The sequence below is a fragment of the Podarcis bocagei genome (genome assembly GCF_964188305.1).
Source record: "Podarcis bocagei genome assembly, chromosome: 12".
Lineage (NCBI taxonomy): Eukaryota > Metazoa > Chordata > Lepidosauria > Squamata > Lacertidae > Podarcis > Podarcis bocagei.
The window spans coordinates 7,838,564-7,854,101 of record NC_138137.1 but is presented as its reverse complement, the minus strand read 5'-3'; the positions used below and the strand labels follow the sequence as shown (position 1 = coordinate 7,854,101).

Sequence of the window (15,538 nt, the reverse complement as noted above, 5' to 3'; positions counted from 1 at the left end):
AAAATGTACTTCAGGGGCCAAATAGACCTTGGAGGAGATGTGCTCTAGGTCAGTGCCCCCCACCCTCCTGGCCGCATGGCAATGCACATGTTCAGCCCTTGATTCCCATCTGGGGAGCGGAGGCAGGGCTCTTAAAAAATAAAAAAAAGCCTCTCCTGTTCTGCTGTCACTTTACCTGGCTTTCCCAGTCTTTGCTGAGGTTTAAGAGGGACTTTGGCACATTACCTGCCGGTGGGCCCCTTCCTACATACTCCCCTTTTCTCACCCTGGCCTACGTTTCTTACCTCATTGAGTTGTTTGTTTTTTAAGGTGCTGGTTTTGACCTTTAAAGCCCTTTGTGGCTTAGGGCCCTCATATTTACGGGACCACCTCTCCTGGTATGCCCCGCAGAGGACCTTACGGTCCATGAATAACCAAAGTTTAGAGGTCCCGGGCCCTAAGGAAGTCAGACTATCCTCCACCAGGGCCAGGGCCTTCTCAGTGATGGCTCCGACCTGGTGGAATGCTCTGTCCCATGAGACCAGGGCCCTTCAGGATTTAACCTCGTTCTGCAGGGCCTGTAAGTCAGAGCTATTCTGCCTGGCTTTCAATTTGAATTTAGCCTGATCTTTTATTCCCCTTCTCTTCCCTCCCCCTCCCCTTTTTATAAAGATTATCCGCTCTGGGATCCCACAGCTAATTCTCCCCTGGTCTCCTCGCTGGACCAAATAGGACTAACTTAGCCATCTAGTCCTGGTGATCATCTAATGTTTATTGGATGGATTTCCCCCCTAAATTGATTTTTGAATTCTGAATTTTTTTATACTGTTTTTTGTTGCATCAATTAAGTGTTTTAAATTTGTTGCTAGCCATCCAGAGCCCGGTTTTCTGAACTGGGAAGGGCGGGGTATAAATATTTTTTTATTTTTATTTTAAAACACCCTATCTCCTTGTGAACCAGGCAGCTTTTAAACTTCTTATCACTTGACAACAGCAGAACACTGAGCCCTCATTGCTGTGGTCCTCCCTCTTGGTTTCCCCACAGCCCACTGGCCCAATGCACTGTGGGAGAATTATACACCATGTGGAAACCAAGATGGCAGCCATAGAGCATCTGCTGTCAAGCAGCAAAATGTTTAAAATAGAGAGATTGACTGTGAAGCGGTCTGAAATTTCAGCAGGTGAGAGGGAGGGGCTAAGAGTAGGTCTTGATGGGTCCTGCTTTTCTCCCGTTCCATCTTTGATTTGTTTTATTTTCTTTCTTTCCCTTTAATTTACTATTTACTTTATTCCTCCTCTGTGTTGGTTTATATAATAATGTCTCAGGTATAAGGAGAGCAGAATAAGATAACTGTGAAGGAGAAGGTTGACTTTGCAAGAGGGAGGCAGTTTGAAAGGAATCCTGTAGTTAAATTTTGATGAAAATTTTGAAAATATTCTGAAATAAAATGTTGTAAGTGAAGTTTATATGAATATGGGTCTTTGTTGCATTAACAAAGTGTGAGGACGCATATGTGAGTAGAAGCTGAACCTTTCAGATCAAGGTCAATAAAATAAATATGGAAAAGAACTTTACTATTAAAAAAAAATAGTACAGTGGTGCCCCGCAAGACGAATGCCTCGCAAGACGGAAAACTCGCTAGACGAAAGAGTTTTTCGTTTTGGAGGTGCTTCGCAAAACAAATCTCCTATGGGCTTGCTTCGCAAGACGAAAATGTCTTGCGAGTTCCTGCGGGGTTTTTTTCCTTCCCCCCCTTTTTCTAAACCGCTAAGCTGCTTATCAGCTGATCCGATAAGCCGCTAATAGCGCTAATCCGCTAATCCGTCAGTGGGCTTGCTTCGCAAGATGAAAAAACCGCTAGACGAAGAGAATCACAGAACGGATTCTTTTCGTCTTGCGAGGCACCACTGTAACTTTGTTACTATTCAGTATCGCTCCCTTTGGGCAAGTATTCACCAGACTATAACTTGTGAATCTCCACATATGGGGCTTTATCCTAAGTTGAAACTTAGTCTCAATAACATGGTTATGAAATCATTGACTAAACTTCCTAGTTACCTGTTTTTTACAGACATTGTGCCTAAAATGGGAAAAAATGAAGATTTTGCACTTCTTGTGACGGTCTCACCTGATCTTGATTCAGTGTCTGTACGTAACCTTCAAACTTACAAATATTCTTACAGAGATTTGTTTTTATAGAAATTGTATACTCTCAAACCTGATAGATAGTGCTGATAGCATGTTGTTAAACTAATGAACACTGAGCTTAAATTTAGAACAATGGCCAGGAGCCCAAAACCTACTAAGGGACTTGGTCATGCCCAGAGAGATTTTTAAGTAGATCCCCAAGCCATATCAGTAACTGTTATAAGCAGTGTTGTGTCCATAAAGGTCAATTAACATTATTATTATTATTATTATTATTATTATTATTATTATTATTATTATTATTATTATTATTATGTTCACTTAGTTATAAAAGTGGCTTGCCCTACCTTTTTTGTTGTGTGTGTGTGTGCTATTTTGAGAAATGTAAAACCAAACCACCTGGTGCAAGAAACTAGTCCTTTTCTTGGTATCCTACCCAATATTCAGTCTCAGTCTCAGTCAGTTTTATTGCACATAGCCAAAGGCTGCCGCAATGTACACAGATTTATTTGACAATTAAAAGAAAATATACTGAATTGTTAAAAAAAGACTTAAAACATTTATATTATTAAAACATTACATACTCTAGACAAAGCTATAAAAGTACCCCAATGTACAAATAAAAACATTAAACGATAAAATTCATAAGCTAAAATCATCACATGGTCACTAATGTTAAAAACAATATCAATTAATACAGTGTGCAATTTATACTCAGAGTTTGGTGACAAAGATAGAGCATAGCCTGAGGTAGATAGATAGGATCAAATAAATTCATCTCCTTTACAGTTAATGGCTACCTTGGCTATATAATTTGCTCTAATTTTCCTAGTCATGATGTTATATGCTTAAATACAGTGGCTTTCTTAAGTGAGGCTTTTTCTGTTCTCTAAAGTCTTATTCACTTTTAACACTAAGACAAGCTTGCTGATGCACAGAAAAAAAACCCATAGCTGCTTCACTCCTTCCTCTTTCCTGTTGCTGCTGCACGATTGGGAGTTAAGTCATGGTTTGGCTTAGTGTTATGTGCAAACCCGGGTTTCTGGTTGGTCTTGCTCCAAAGAAACCATGACCTGTAACCAGGGTTTGTTCTTGGTTTAGAGTGCTTTTTATAATATAAAGGATGACTAACATTGAAGAAAAAAAATCTGTAAATGTAGTATCTACATTGAACTTGCAGTCTTTAATACTGTGCCATCAAACGTTTACCCGATAACTAATACTGAGTAATTGAACACATCCTTAATAATTAGACTTAATAGTAAATTATATAAGAATTTCATAACGGATTGTCAGAATGTTTTTATTGTACCTTATGCAAACATTGCCAATATCCATTGAATGTAGCCATAGCAAACCACATAAGGATCATGTGTATTTGATCTGCTCCTGTAGCACATTTGGGCCACTCAAGCCAATGCAACATGCATCAGGATTCTGCTTTGCTAAATTACAATAAGCAGTAGGCAAGTCTTAATTTGAAAACGTTTGTACAGAGAAAATAAATTTTGAAATGAATTGTTAACTTATTCTTTTAGAAATCTTGCACTACTGTACAGCTACAGAAGGATGAATGAAATCCTGCTTTGGTTATGGCTGTGCTTCATTGCTATTGTTGGCATGGTGCTCAGTTGATGAATGATGACAGCCTAAACCACAGTAAAAAGAAACTGGCTCCCTATACTAAACTATGTTCATGCACCACCCATCACATGTTTATTTGGTGCTAGTTGCTGCTTGCTCCAGAAGCTCAACTCAGCTTCCTTTTCCCACCAAGAGCTGTCAATCAAATGTTAATCCACCACTGTTTGCCTCCAGCTGTAAATGAACATTGGCTATACTCAGGCATCATGGCAAACCATGGTTTGAGCTAACTGTATTTTAGAACACAAAGACAAGCCCTGGTTTATAGCCACTTGTCTGCTTTCCTTTTTTGCTCTTTTTGCATTTGGCTTCAAGTGATTTAACTGTGGCTTCTTAATTCAGATAGTACACCAAGCCATAGGTAAGCTTCCCTAATCATAGTCTGATATTGTATCTGAATTGAACCATTGACTGTGTTCTCTCTCGTTCTAATTTGTATGCTAAAATAAGTTCTTTGAAATTAGTGCACCAATGGTATGCTGTCCTAAGCACTAACAGTAAATTGTTAACAAGTAGTAATAATAATAATAATAATAATAATAATAATAATAATAATAATAATAATAATTTATTATTTATACCCCGCCCATCTGGCTGGCTTTCCCCAGCCACTCTGGGCGGCTTCCAAAAGAATATTATGATGTACTGTGATACATCAAACATTAAAAGCTTCCCTAAACAGGGCTGCCTTCAGATGTCTTCTAAAAGTCTGGTAGTTGTTGTTCTCTTTGACATCTGGTGGGAGGGTGTTCCACAGGGAAGGCGCCACTACCGAGAAGGCCCTCTGCCTGGTTCCCTGTAACTTGGCTTCTCACAGTGAGGGAACCGCCAGAAGGCCCTCGGTGCTGGACCTCAGTGTCCGGGTAGAACGATGGGGGTGGAGATGCTCCTTCAGGTATTCCTTTGGGGTAATTAAATTAAGAACTATTATGTGTGTAGATATTTTACTTAATATTTTAGCTGTTTGGTTCTTGGTTTTTGAAACGTTTTCAGTAATTTATTTCAGTAATAGGAGAAACATTTTATTCAGCAGCAAATAAGGATATTCTCTAAAATATGGCATGCGTAGTTACAATTTGAATGATTTTAAACTGCCTGTTAATGACATATATAGACTGAGCAAGATAAAGTATTATTTATGCTCTAGAGCAGTTCACACCATTGCACTAGGTGTAAGATTGTGCCTCTTGGAAGATAAACTCCTGTAAAACAGAGTAGATTGGAATATGTTGCTTTAACTGTATTGTACAGAGCATTCTTGCCCTTTGTTTCCTCTTTTTATAGACAATTTTAAGCAAAGATTTTGACAAAATATTTGGGTGAGATCCAAGACATTAGCAAAAGTCATTTGATATGCACAAACCTATCTGTCACATAGAGTAATAGTAATAGTAATGTCACAAGCATATGACATCCATTGGATTTGGCTGTTTTACTATGCTGAGAACACAGCTCTAGTGAGTTGAATGGCTGAGTGATTGTGCTGCCGTAGTTATATATCACCCAACATTTTTGTGCATCTTAATTCTTTTATTATTGTTTTAAGAGCTGTACAGTAAGTTGAAATCTAGCCATACAATTTGTGCATTCTTGTGTGATACTGATTTTGCTGTTTCTGTGTGTTTTTTCTTCTTCACAGCAAGCCATTGAGAGTGAAGTAAAAGCAGAGGTGGTTCCTTCTGTGACAGTAAAGGTAGTGTGCTTGTTGGGACTTTAAGACCAAGTATAACACTCAAAAGATTCCAACCATTTTTTTTATATTTAGAGGGGTGGTTCTAGAAAATATACAGAAGTGACTGAGATTTTGGTGATTTACATTGCTTGTGATATGCATTAAAGAAATAAAAATTAGATGTATGCAGTGCTTTTTTTCTGGGGGTACGCAGGGGTACGCATACCCCTGAACATTTTGTGAATCTTTGTACTTTTGTCCATTTACTGTATTTATTTTTCCCCAATTGAACTATAAAATGGTGGTTTTCTTGAGTAAAAAATGAGAGTACCCCTAAACATTTTGTAGAAAAAAAGCACTGGATAAATACATCAAGGGTCTGTGTGTTATGGGGAAAGCTAAGAGAAATGCCTTCTAGAACTATGGAGAGGATTATGTTTAACAATCATAAACATTATCTATGGTCTTGGAAGTGAGCCTCTCTAGGAAGATGCTACCAGGACTGACTCACAGGTTGTCATCGTTTGGATGCTTGCTGAGTTCCACACCCCATCAAAGTCTCAGTATGAACTCCCAGACCCACCTGGCTCCACTTTCTCCTCCTCCACTGTTGCATGTTCAGCTATCCTATTCAAGCATGCAAACAGTGATAGGTGCAAGGAGAAGAAACAGCATCTTCACTTTGCCTCAACCTCTCTCCTTTTGAGCAGTGGTGTGGATTTATCTTTAGAGAGAGTGAGAGTATACAGTAATCTTCTGTCTTCAAAAGTGAGCATAACGATTTTCAGAGAAACAATCTTTGTTGATAATTATTGTTTCAATGCAAAATACTGCAGCCAAATTATTGACATCTCGTACATGCTTTCATGGGCTTCCAGCTGAGGTTAGCGAGACTTGGTCCCAAATGTATATTGGATAACAATTGCTGGCACTGTGGTCTGCTGGTCAAATAAAAAAATGCCTAACATGGTTCCTTGAATGACTTGAAGCAGCAACTTGGTCTCCAGCTTATGAGTATATAAATACACTCATAATGTTGCTAACACACACACACACACACAATGTTTTATCTAAGTACTCTAATGATGGTAGAGGCAGAAGAATCCTGAACTAGGTTGAATACCGTATTGGCCTGAATATAAGCCGCACTTCCCCCCTCATTTCTGACTGCGAAAAGTTAAAGGGTGGCTTATATTCACGACCTTATGGTAAGCAGGTAGGAGCGCAGGGCAAACAATGCTAGGAGCATGGTGAAGTGGCGCCCACCCTGTGTGTAGTCCCCCACCCTCTTCCCCAATGCCTGGACGGGAGAGAGCAAGGAAGGGGAAAGGCTGCCGGCAACGCAGTGCGGCTCCCCCCCCCCCGCCCCCAGTATGGCAGCCAGGAGCAACGAGGAAGGAAGCGGCTTATATTCTGGTATTTTCCCCCGCTCTCTCCCCCCGTCTCCAATTTTAAAAGTGCAGCTTATATTCGGATGCGGCTTATATTCGGGCCAATACGGTATATACATATATGTTCTTATTTTATTTTATTTTATTTTGATACATCAGGACAATAACAGCAACACAAAAAAGAAAAGAAAAATAACAAAAACAACAAAACAAAAACAATATACAGCAATAAAAAGAAATTAGAAATTAGATATTGACAATAAAAGTTACAACCAACGCAACCTTAACATTTACACCACATAAATATATATAACATAATATTTTGACTTCCTTCACCCTGATACTGGCTTTTTAATTTATTTCTTTTCAACTGTATATGCATATATGTTCACTACAATGGAATTAAAGGACGTTTAGTGAATATTTTTGTTTCAAAGATTTATGGCAGAGGGAGTGGGAATTTCCCAGTGGAGCATAATATTCCAATTGCATTCTATTCATTAAAAACTCATTTTCATGTACATAATTCTTTGGAAGATCTCCAACTGATGAAAATTACAAAATAATAGCACTTCAAAAGTTGTTACTAATTTACTGTTCCTTTTTCAGTTGCAGTGTGTTCTAATTCACCTGGTATTTCCATAAATGCCTTTCTAATTTTTACTTCTAACAGATCACTGTGGAGGGCAAACAGCCGACACTTGCAAAATTATCAGTATGTGTCCAACCTCCTTTAGCTTTGACTCATGACAAATTCACCTTGAAATTAGGTAAATGTTCCAGTTTTGATCTATAGTTATTTCTGTTTTTTGTCCATTGCCTATCAAACTACTGGTACTATATTAGTATTCATTAACACGGTACTCTTTTTCTGAGACAGATATGTTTAACTTTGAGTCTATATTCTTTCTTTCTTTCTTCCCCCCCTTAAAAATAGTTCCAAGTAACAACCTGTCATGTAAATAGTGATAGGAAAGATGGAAGCTAATCACATCAGGTCCCATTATAATGTATAATATATCAGTAATGGAAATTCTTAGTAATGTTTCTAAGAGGATTCTAGGACAACACCAAGGCCCACCTGCCACTGGCTAATATATATTTAAAATAATAGAACAAGTAAATGGTCTAGAATGAAGCCTGCCCTGTTCTGTATTCTGTGTTTTCTGTATTACTTGATTTGAGCATCAGGCATTCTTAAATACTTGACTACATCTTACTTGTTGTTGTCCTAGTGCATCCTCAGAAACACCCTTCCCGCGAGGACAGTGGTCACTTCCCTACACCAGAGAGTCAGGCTTTGGGCTTGAGAGAGAGAATGAATGAAACTTTATTTGCGTCAGCAACAAAAAAATTTGCGATATACACAGAACAAAACAAAAAGCCGAGTATATAAAACACAGTTTAGGGTCCTGAATCAGCAGTCAAATAGTGGACCTTATTCTAATTGCCCCAGCTAGAAACCTTGCAACCTTTGCTTTGGGCTTGTACAGTGGTGCCTCGTAAGACGAAATTAATTCGTTCTGCGATTTTTTTCCTCTTGCGAAGCACGGTGTCGGAAAAGTTTTGGAAAAGCTTCAAAAATCACCAAAGTCTTCAAAAACCTCAAAAAAGGCTACCACACCGCGTGCTATGAGTTGCTCCTTGAAGTCGAGTCGCAACTGTATTAACGGTGTTAAGAAAAAGGAAACTAACTTGCAAGACGTTTCCGTCTTGCGAAGCAAGCCCATAGGGAAAATTGTCTTGCGAAGCAGCTCAAAAAACAAAAAAACCTTTCGTCTTGCGAGTTTTCCGTCCTGCGAGGCATTCGTCTTGCGAGGTACCACTGTATTTCCCAGTTCACAAGATTAATTGCTTTTGAAACTTGGTAAGACTTTCAAAAGCAGTTTATGATATCGCACTGGGTCTTAAACAGAGCAAAAAACTCATATTAGATATCCCTACACCCTTGAGTAACCTAAAGTATCTCTTTGGAATGAGAGTAATAGCGAGCAGCCCGAACACTAGTAGCAAAGAACTGGAAAGGGGAAAATGTTCTGACTATAATGGATTGGCAGAATAAATTACAAGAATATGTGGAACTGGCGCAATTGACCAACAGCCAAAGGGGCAGTTCAAGACAAGAATTTGCACAAGAATGGGATAAATATAAGAGATATGTACAAAAATATACCAGTGGTTTTTCGTCTATGGCAGCATTTAATTGACCTTGGATAAAGAAATATATGAGAAATAAGAGCAACTGTCCAAATTGCTGTAAGAATGTATTAGAGAATATATAAAGAATAGATTAATAATGGTAGGTACATTCACTATTAGAATAAAATCATACAACGGGAATTGACAGGAAGTCCAAAGTCGTTATGATACTTTTTGTTAATAATAGCATAAAAAGTAGCATAAATACAGCTGAAGCTAAAGATTCATTATTATGTAAGAAAAGATAAATATATGGGGTTTTTTTCATTTTTGGTGTACATGATTGAAATTTCTGTTTACTTTAAGAGATGTACTATATATATGTAATGTATTGTATGACTATTAATAAAGCTTGTTACATGTTTAAAAGAAAAGAAATATGTAGGTCAATTCTGTGTAGATTGCTAGCAGAAGTTTGCAGTCCAAATATTGTCCTTTTGCTTGGAAACTTCCTACTTTGTACAGTGGTTTCAGAGTACTTTTAGGAAATGCTGCCAGGGTAGAAATGTCGCTCAGAAACTCCCTTTGGCTAGTGAGCTAATTTTCAAATAACACAGAAACTTCATGAAGTACCTCGGGGCATTCCAGCGATAACACCCAATTTGTTCATAGTTTCATGTATGTTTGATTTTAATTTATTAGTGGCATCACAGGATTTTGTTATAGGTATTTTGCCTGTAGTACCAGAACTGAAAGTGTTGTGCAAAAGTGTTTTTAAATTGAGTTTCATTACTTTACTTAAGCAGATTGTACTGCATTTCATATGGTTTCACAAGGTGGTGTGCAAACAGGAAAAAGATGAAATGAGTCAGCTGTCAATAAAAACGACAACAATAAAAGTAATGACACAGCAGTCACCTGAGCAATTTTGCCAAAGAATCCTGCAAAACTGCAAGTCGTGTATTGATATCTGGCAAAAAGACTATGTTGTATAGTTCTAGATATATACTTTGAGGGACATAATTATAGATGATAAGCTTGGGATACTTGTAAATCCATAGATGTAATTGCATCAAATTGTCCAGGAGGCCAGAAAACTAATGTACTAGAATTAGATGGCTCAAGAGGCTGATTGCTAGGCTTCTATGGTGTTTCTGTGGGAATTAAGGAATTGATCGTTGAGTAAATTATGTTTCCACACATTTAAGAATTTTAAATATGGGGTGGGTAACAAATAATGATCTGTGATTCAATTAATATTTCCTTAGAAATGGTTTTGTAGAGTTACACGAAGTCTTCCCCCCAGTTGACCTTTTTGTCTTTATCTGTGTTTACAGAGTCATCTGCATCTAAAACAGTGGTACTCTCTGCCTTTCTAAAGGGGAATATCTCACCAGCAGATCTGGAAGGTACTGCTCTAGCTTCATATAACACAGCAACAGGTAAATATTATGAAAATTTGAATAAATGGGGAGGGGTGGCAGCGAGTGTTTAAGTTTTTAATTGTGATTGTTAAACTTGCATTTCAAAATACATTATTCTGTGTAACACCATTAATTTGTCTTAGTGTGTTTGTAGAAGCAACTGTTATTAGCTTCCACCTACAACTGAAGTATCAATTTTCTTCAAACATGAACTGGAAAAGACCACCTTTAAGGGTTAGAAGTTAATCACACCTTTAGCACTTTCGATGAAAGTGGAGCAATCCAGAAATATGTTTTATCAATATTGTTGTTCACTCCTGCACAGAACCAGAGGGTTAAACGGTTGTGAAGCCTGGTTATTCCCTTACGCTGCACTGCATTTTGGCTGAGCAATAGCACTTAAGATGCTTTGGAAGCGAAGCATTCCTCAGACAACAATGAAGCCACTGTATTAAAATTATCTGCTTATTTCACAATGTTTATTTCAGCTGTACTCTGGGAGATGGTGCTGTAACACATGTTGTTACCCATAAAAGGAAGTTTTGCTAATCACATTCTGTGACTGATGTGAAAATTATCTGTTAGTTTAAGGGAGAATCACTCTGTTAAGTGCCAAGCTAAGGCACAAACTTAAAACACAAGGAAGTTGCACCTTCTTTATAATGATATATTTTTGCCATTTTAAGCAAAGCTGCATGGTGATACGAGATAATAAATTATAGCTGTGGCTTTTACAACACTTGTATAACAACCAAAATAGGTGCAATTCATAATTAAAACATCATGCAAGTCGACATCCACTCACACAGAGGAGCTTTTCCTGACTTCTTTTCCTTCCCTCTGCAGTCCCCTGTGTACCTCAAAAATCTGTTCCAGAGAATTGGCGGACCCTTTGGAGCAGATCTAGGGGGCATGAGGGGAGGGCTGGAGAGGAGAAATGCTGCACAAGCAGACTGATGTTATTGGCTATTAACATAAAAATTGCTGCAATCAACATTTTGAGAATCGGAAACTGAAAATAAGCTGTCTACTTCTGTAATAGACATTGCGTCTTAAAAATGACGTCAGATAATGAATAGTTTATGAAACTGATCATGGAGAGCACTATTATTTTTGTTGCCACACATCTCAGAAATAAGACCAGGTTTGTAAAATGTCTATCTCTGACCTTTAGCCACCAGACAAAATAGAGATAGTATAGTAGAGCAGAGGTTGGCAACCTAAGGCCCATGGGCCGGAAGGGGTCCATGAGGGTTGCTTAACCGGCCCATGAGCCACTCCCGAATTGCAGACTCTTCTGCAGCTCCGGAAATCATATCTGCACATGTCCGCGGCGCCAGAAAACACTTCTGTGCAAGCCTAGAAGCCGAAAAACGCTTCTGCGCAGGCTCGATTTTGGGCATCTGGGCATGCGCAGAAGCGATTTCCGGTGCCACGGACATGTGCAGACGCGATTGCCGGCGTTGCGCTGTGCCGGTCTGGCCCACGGAGGATCTCCGTGGGAGTGATCGGGCCCATGCCCAGTAATCCTTGCCAACCCCTGTAGTAGAGTATAGGCAGGCCCCCATTTATGTGCTTTCAACGTGTGCATTTTGCTGAACCTGGCAGTGACCGGAAACGTCATAAAGACATCACTGAAATGTCACTAAAAGGGTGGAGTGGGGGCAGGGGGAGCGTAACAGGATGTTTCCAGGTTTTTTCGGTGGGTTTCAATTATATGCAATTCTACTGGCTCACACAGTGCCTCGGAACGTAACCCTGACATACACAGGGGGCTGCCTGTAGCAAAAATGATTTGATCCCTATACAGTGGTGCCCCACAAGACGAATGCCTCGCAAGACGGAAAGCTCACTAGACGAAAGAGTTTTCCGTTTTGGAGGTGATTCGCAAAACGAATTTCCTATGGGCTTGCTTTGCAAGACGACAATGTCTTGCGAGTTCCTGCTGGTTTTTTTCCTTCCTCCCCCCTTTTTCTAAGCCGCTAAGCCGCTTATCAGCTGATCCGATCAGCAGATAAGCCACTAATAGCGCTAATAGCGCTAATAGCGCTAATCCTTCAATGGGCTTGCTTCGCAAGACGAAAAAACCGCTAGACGAAGAGAATCACAGAACGGATTCTTTTCGTCTTGCGAGGCACCACTGTACTGCGTTAGGTACCACCCCCCATTTGCCAATCTCTAGTTAGACACCTAGAATACCTAATTGTTCACAAGCTATAGAGGGCAATCACATGGTGACCTTTCTGGGTCGCAGGCATGCCATTGGTAGTACAGACAGAATCATTAATAAACCAAGATAAATTAAGATATCTCACCAACATGCCATAAAACATTTCCCCCCTTTCAGGTAGCCCTTTAACTAACGCTGCTGGATATTTCAGTGGGACCTGCACTGTTGTGTTTGGTTCTTAACTTATCTTCCTCCTGGTATGGGTACTCCATAGTCCTCTTCCTTTCTCTTTGCTTTCCTTCATCATATTCTCAGCTTTCTGTCCAATATTTTATGTTACATGTTTCTTAGAGGTGGTGGAGGAGCAGCATAGCCTACATCTTACTTAAGGAAGCTAGGCTTCTCTTTCATTCTCAGTTACTAGATTTTTGTTGAATTTCTGTTATTAGTTGTATTTTGTTCTTTTCTTTCTCTCTTGCTTTCACTGATGTTATGGTAGATCTCAACCCAGAGGGTAAGTGAATGATAGGCTGAATCAAAATCAAAATTAGTGATAGTTGTTATTTTAAAGTAAAAACGTATATATGTGAGCTGCTGGTTGGCCCTTTAGAAGTGACTTCAAAAATACTTTGATGATACTCTCTTCCACTACAGATGCCAATTAGCTTAGGAACACTAAGATGGCTCTGTCACCAAATACCATTGTTGTAACTTTAAAAAGGGGAAACTGTATGTTTCTTGTACATTCAAATTTCAATTGAATTTTCTGACCCCCCCCCTTCATTTCATGACATTTGACCCCACTGTTTGTATGTGCCTGTGAACTGCTACTGAAATAAGGTGCTACTGGAATCCTTATTGTGTTTGCTGGCATGAGTAACCAAATGTTAAGTCTATTTTGATGTTAATTTCCTTTAGGGATACTGTAGCCATTTAATTATTCATACGCAAATATAATAAAATCCAGGTTAGCCTGCAATTGTCAATTAGAAGTGTGATAACTTGTGGACTTTCATTGCTTGGGTCAGTGCAAATGTAGCGTTGGATCAAGGGATGCAATAGTGTCAAAATGTATCACTTTATTTTCAATTATATAATTGAATGGTTGTCACTCGCAGGAAAGAATATGACCCCACTGCCTTGGTGACCCATGTTCTAGGGGAAAAACAGATTTTATTCCTCTCTGAATGATGTGGACCATTGCAGTCCATTTACTGACTTGCTCGCTTGCTTGTACGTGTGTGTGTGTGTGTGCTTGTATTTTTACATAGTTCTGGTACAGTTATACAACTAATGAAATTCCAATTAAAATGATTAACTGGTTATTGATCATTACATATTTTACTTTTTATTGATATTTTACAATCTGCATGAATGATTTTGTTTTTATATCTGACTGCTGGTGAAAGTTAACAAACCAAAATAAGAGTTATTTGAGAAAAATTACTGAACTCCTGTTCAAAGTTATTCAGATGCTTAGCATAATGCCAGGAAATTGCTGTGTATTTTGAGGTCAGAAGATTAATATTTAAGAAAATATCTCTTGCAATCTTGCTTCCTTTTTAAAGACACAGGTTGTTTTAATATTTGGGGTTTTTGTTCTTGCATTTTTTTTCTTGTTGCAGATTTTCATTTATATGATATGTTTATATGATATGTATGATCCTGCAGATCTTTTATTTTCAGTAGTTGCCCTAAACAAAGCCTTGTACCTAATCTCAGTATATTTAGACTTAACAATTACAAGACACACATGATTTGTTTCAGGTGCACCAAGAGTTTCCCAGTGCAAATTTCGATTACCATTGCGGTTAGTTTGCTCTCCAGCTCATCCTTCAAAGACAGCAAGCCAGAAGTTAACTATTGATACCAACAAGCCTCCAGTCAGCCTTGTTACCCTTTTCCCAGGTAGAACTTCAGTTGAGGATGCACCTCTGACATGATTGATTTACCTAGAATGCTTGAGTAATGAGCCATTTATTATCTAAAAGCTTAAATGAAAGAAACATTGGTTTCTCAATGTAGTTTGTACATTTAGAATTTTATCAAAACCCACTTAAGTTTTGCTAGCTTTATTATTGTTTTACCACATGGAAGGTTTTTATGTGAAATTCTTATCACACAGTACCCAAATGAATTATATTGATATATTTTGCTTGTAATATATGCACCATTTAAATAACTAAATGCTGGTCAATTTGGTTTGCTGTGGATATGATGGGAATCCACACATGGGAATCCAATCCATTGTATAGAGTTTATGGTCTGGGTTAGATGCAATTTATATAACAACGGATAGTTGTAAAACCAGCATGAATGTTTGTATCTGATAGATAAAGGGACTTTGTGGTCCAGTGACATAATGTATAAGAAACAATGCATTGGCACATTCTCACCCAAAATTATTTGCAATATGAAGTCTATTGTAAACTTGAAATCTAAGTCGATTTATGGGTGCAGTGTTAACGGCATGGACAAATTGTGTAAATTATACATTTCATTTCATTTTATTTCAGACTTTGCTGATCAGGCTGATGAAGAGCAGCTAAATGCTTTAGGATTTCAGTTATTAGGTGGCTCCCGAGTCACATTACTTGCTTCAAAAACATCGCGTAAGTATCTTGTTGAACTGAAGTTAATGGATGAGATCTTCACATGATAGAGTTTGTGCAATATTTTTGTCCACAGTGTGAGAGGGGTGGGTGTCAACAGTAAATCACATGGAATAAGCGAAGTTAACTCTTTGTTAGAAGATAAAAGGTCTGCTCACAAGTGCCAGGCCTAATGAGCATTGCAACTCTTGTCCCTATGAGGCAGTTGTGGAATCTAAAGGTCCCCAGCTTCCCACAGTTGCATAGGTCTCCCCATTCCCCCTGGTCTTCCTCAAGCAATTGGGTACCACAGGCATACTTGTCTTTGCTCCTCCCTCTTCATACATCTTTCAGTTCTGGAGGACCAGGAGGAGGGGAG

General features: G+C 38.7%; 1 protein-coding gene across 2 annotated transcripts in view; it reads left to right on the top strand.

Annotated features, from left to right (window-relative positions):
* Nucleotides 1-15,538, top strand: part of BBS9 (Bardet-Biedl syndrome 9) — a 229,434-nt gene that overhangs the window by 34,813 nt on the left and 179,083 nt on the right. For both annotated transcript variants that reach the window (XM_081165109.1, XM_081165110.1), the window contains exons 11-16: nucleotides 2,052-2,128; nucleotides 5,412-5,465; nucleotides 7,509-7,605; nucleotides 10,312-10,416; nucleotides 14,336-14,476; nucleotides 15,085-15,180. In XM_081165109.1, coding sequence (XP_081021235.1) covers nucleotides 2,052-2,128; nucleotides 5,412-5,465; nucleotides 7,509-7,605; nucleotides 10,312-10,416; nucleotides 14,336-14,476; nucleotides 15,085-15,180 — 570 coding nt within the window. The remainder of the gene's footprint in view (nucleotides 1-2,051; nucleotides 2,129-5,411; nucleotides 5,466-7,508; nucleotides 7,606-10,311; nucleotides 10,417-14,335; nucleotides 14,477-15,084; nucleotides 15,181-15,538) is intronic.